The sequence below is a fragment of the Punica granatum genome, chromosome 4 (assembly GCF_007655135.1).
Source record: "Punica granatum isolate Tunisia-2019 chromosome 4, ASM765513v2, whole genome shotgun sequence".
In the NCBI taxonomy this organism is placed as follows: domain Eukaryota; kingdom Viridiplantae; phylum Streptophyta; class Magnoliopsida; order Myrtales; family Lythraceae; genus Punica; species Punica granatum.
Genome location: NC_045130.1, coordinates 37168650 through 37172131, shown reverse-complemented (window position 1 = coordinate 37172131; position 3482 = coordinate 37168650). Strand labels below are relative to the sequence as shown.

Here is a 3482-nt window from a genome sequence, read left to right as displayed (position 1 = left end):
AATAATTAAAATAAGAAAACAAACAATACACATATCAGGATTCGGAAACTAAGCTAGAACCATGGACCTAGTATTTCTTAGATTAATTAATTGATATTGGCTGCGGTTTGCGGTGGCGGCACTGATTACAACCTCGATGCTATAGGTCTTCTTTGTTCTTGTAGATATCTTCAATTAATTATCGTTCTTCCTTACTCGATTTCTATTAGTTCACTACTACCTATGTACCTTAAATTTTTTCTAGATATATATTTATAGTCCAGAGTTCATGTGTTCCTGGAGTTGTTTGTTTCGGAACGTCGTCATGACGACATAGTAAGAGCAAATTACATCATGACATAGTAAAAGCAAATTACCAATACAAAAAAACACCATGAGAATGTAAGCCCCGTTATGTTACCGACGATCCGAGTGAATGACTGTCGGTAACGGCCAAGGTAACTTGGCTCGAGGACTATTTGGGCTCCGCACTCATCTCAGCCCATCACCCAAGCGGGTGAACTAATCCCAAGCCCAAGTCTCACCTGTTTCCAGGCCCACATCTCTGCGGTAATTGACCCGGGGACTTTCCAGAGCCCAGCCAGAGGCATGCAGGCCCAATCACTTCATCTCACGGCGTTACTGTTTGTCGGCTAACAGTACGTTTATAAACTACAATGGTTTTCTATTTAAAGGCGATGTGGGACTTATAACAAGAGTTCCCCCAGCACTACGACTAGAGGACCCGTGCTTCCTAAATTACTAACACGAGGGGCACATGACCGGTCGTCGAAATCAATGACTGCTCGTAGGAAGGATTCGAAATTGAGCAAATACAAACATCTATCTGCTGATGCCATAATCACCGTGTCTCGAGAGGCTGCAACTCTGAAGGATCAATCAAGCCTTCTAGCACCACAAGGTGGTCCAAGAGTGCGAATTTCTCATCTTCGAGGGTCCTCACTTCATTTTCAATGCCTCTGATCTCATTACCCGAGGCACAGCTCTCTTCTTCCAGCAACAGATACTTCCGCCTGAGAGCCCTGTACTCATTTCCGGACGAAGAGGAATCGGGCAATGAATCGGAAGTCGATCTCTCTGACTGCTGTTGCTGCAGCGGAGACACTTCATTCTTCATATTCCTTTTCGAGGGCTTGGCCTTATATCTTGGCTTCAAAGATGGAGTCCCCTGCTCAGGGTGGAAGCCCAGTGAATCAACACCTTGCAACTGGACCAACGAATTCTTTTGTTTTGAGGTTTTCTTCCGAGGCTTGATGTTCGGAATTTCCTCATGGATTGGCATATTTGGGTCTTGCATTCCTTGGAAGTTCTAGTTTCTCTGTGCCAAAATAAATTCACAAGTATTAGTCTGCAGCTCTCATTTCTTAAATGAAAATCTGTTGGATTCAATGACAAGAATATGGCACAACAACTTCGAGACGAGTAAAATCAACAGAAAGGTTTCACAGATCAAATTAAAACAAACACTCTTTTAGAACTAACATTTTCAATGATTTTGGCTCCGGTTTAACTCAACTGGACAACAAGCTTCCACTACACTACAGTAATAAATTACAGATTATACGCGGATAACACGAGATTGAGTTCAGCGTCGATAAGACAACGCAATAGTGCGTTCCCATCGACAACTTATGAGGAGCGGGAGCTCATCAAACAAGAAGAACAGCTTACGGGCCTGCGGAAAGGAATCTATCAAACAGTACTTGCAGAGGAATACTGCGGAGACGACCCCATGAGGCATCAATATGGAAGTGATATTGCTTAGAATATATCCAAGTCCAATCCCATATCTTTCAGCTTAACAAAACCTGACCGACAACTGGAAAATTCACGGCCTAGCCGATCCGTCTCCTGCAACTTACGAAGAACATAAAGCCCAATCACAAAATCCAATTCCCACCCGACCGTCAAGACTTCGCGGATGTACAGAACTAGACGACTTTGGGATGATGTCCTCATACAAAATTACCAACACCCAACAAGATAAACATCCGGAAGTTAGCACTAAAACTGAATCAAAAACACGCATGGCGGATAAAGCCAACTCCTTTACAAATCGAAACCCTGGCTAACCAAGTGAATCGCCATAACTCCATTGAGAGATATGCGAGGAAAAAATGTCAAAAATGAGCAATGAATAAAAAAAGCCAGTATATATATATTGAAAATGTGCGAAAAAAAGTCACGAGAGTATATGGGCATTTTTGGAATATTAAAAATTGAAAAAATATATCATACTTTTATATATAGTATAGATATGCACGTATAGATAGATAATTTTTCAAAGACCTTCCCACAATTAAGTGATTATTTGTGTTCATGGGACCATTATTCCGAGTCATCACATTCACATTTTTTTTAGAGATAGAAAAGACATAGACTCACCAATATGATTAAGTTGTTGTGGCGGTCTCCCCCTCTTCCTTTCCGTCTCCGGCAAGGTTCGTGTGGTGATGGTCTCCCCCTCTTCCTTTCCTTCTCCGGCAAGGTTCGTGTGGTGACGGTCTCCTGCTCCCCTCTAGCGATAAATCTGACACACACACACACAAGGATATTGAACTTTTGAGTCTTCATTTCAGTATAATTTACTACAATCATTCGCTCAGAGAAGCTAACTTTTTGTTGCTTGGTTGTAATTTTTCCTTTTATGTTGTGCCGATGTTCTGTTATTATTTGGGAGATCCTTGTGTGGGAGATAACCTGAAATTCCCACCGAATACAAAGTGCACGATTAATAGCAGAAGCGAGTTTTAGTATTACCACCAGCTATTGATTCCAATTTATCCAATCTAAGTATCCATATGAGACATCTTGGCCTTTCAGAACCAAAAGAAAAATCGGAGATCGTCCAAGCTCTCATTATCTCACGTAGATGGTGCGTGACCAAGCCATCAACAGAGCTTGGGGACCTCTGACATGTACGTGAACCGTAGAACCACCATCCCATCAAAAGTGGTAACTGTTGGAGAGAGTTATGGAAAGAATTGTGGGATGATTAATGGGATTGAGCAGTTAATAATAAAATTGAGGAGCAACGTGTACTTAATATTGGGAATTAATTTAATATCCAAATACTCCCATTTGAACAAATATGGGTCCAAGTTTATTCCAACACTCTGATGTCTAATATCTTTGCATTCGCGGATTTCTACTTCAAACCAATAAAAGATGGTTTACTACCATGTTTGAAAAATGAAAAATGTTCAATTCTGTTTACTACCCGACAATTGAAGGGGGGAGTTTTCCCTTTCTGTGGGACCCAACTGCAACTAATGGGCACAGTCAAATCCAGTTGAAACTTATTTCAACAAACACACCCATGCGGGACTAGTAACGACTAGCCAAACACACCCATGTGGGACCTACTGTTCTTCAAATGTTGCGGCCAGTTTTGTCTTATAGCAAGTTGAACAGAGTAGAATTGAACTCTGCATTATTATGTTAAGAAGATGTAAAAAAGAAAATGTATAAATTTCTTGAAT

The 3482-nt window shown here is 41.1% G+C and overlaps 1 protein-coding gene across 1 annotated transcript; it reads right to left on the bottom strand.

The window, feature by feature from the left end:
- Nucleotides 1-363: 363 nt before the first annotated feature.
- On the bottom strand, nt 364-2970 carry LOC116205965. The gene is made up of 2 exons (XM_031538679.1): nt 2386-2970; nt 364-1318 (listed from the first exon to the last, which is right to left on the bottom strand). Exon 2 carries the CDS (start codon nt 1295-1297, stop codon nt 842-844), a length of 456 nt encoding a protein of 151 aa, XP_031394539.1. The 5' UTR covers nt 1298-1318; nt 2386-2970; the 3' UTR covers nt 364-841.
- Nucleotides 2971-3482: the final 512 nt, after the last annotated feature.

Excerpts from the sequence above, each read along its gene's own strand:
- LOC116205965 (XM_031538679.1), bottom strand. The coding sequence starts at position 1,297 with ATGCAAGACCCAAATATGCCAATCCATGAGGAAATTCCGAACATCAAG.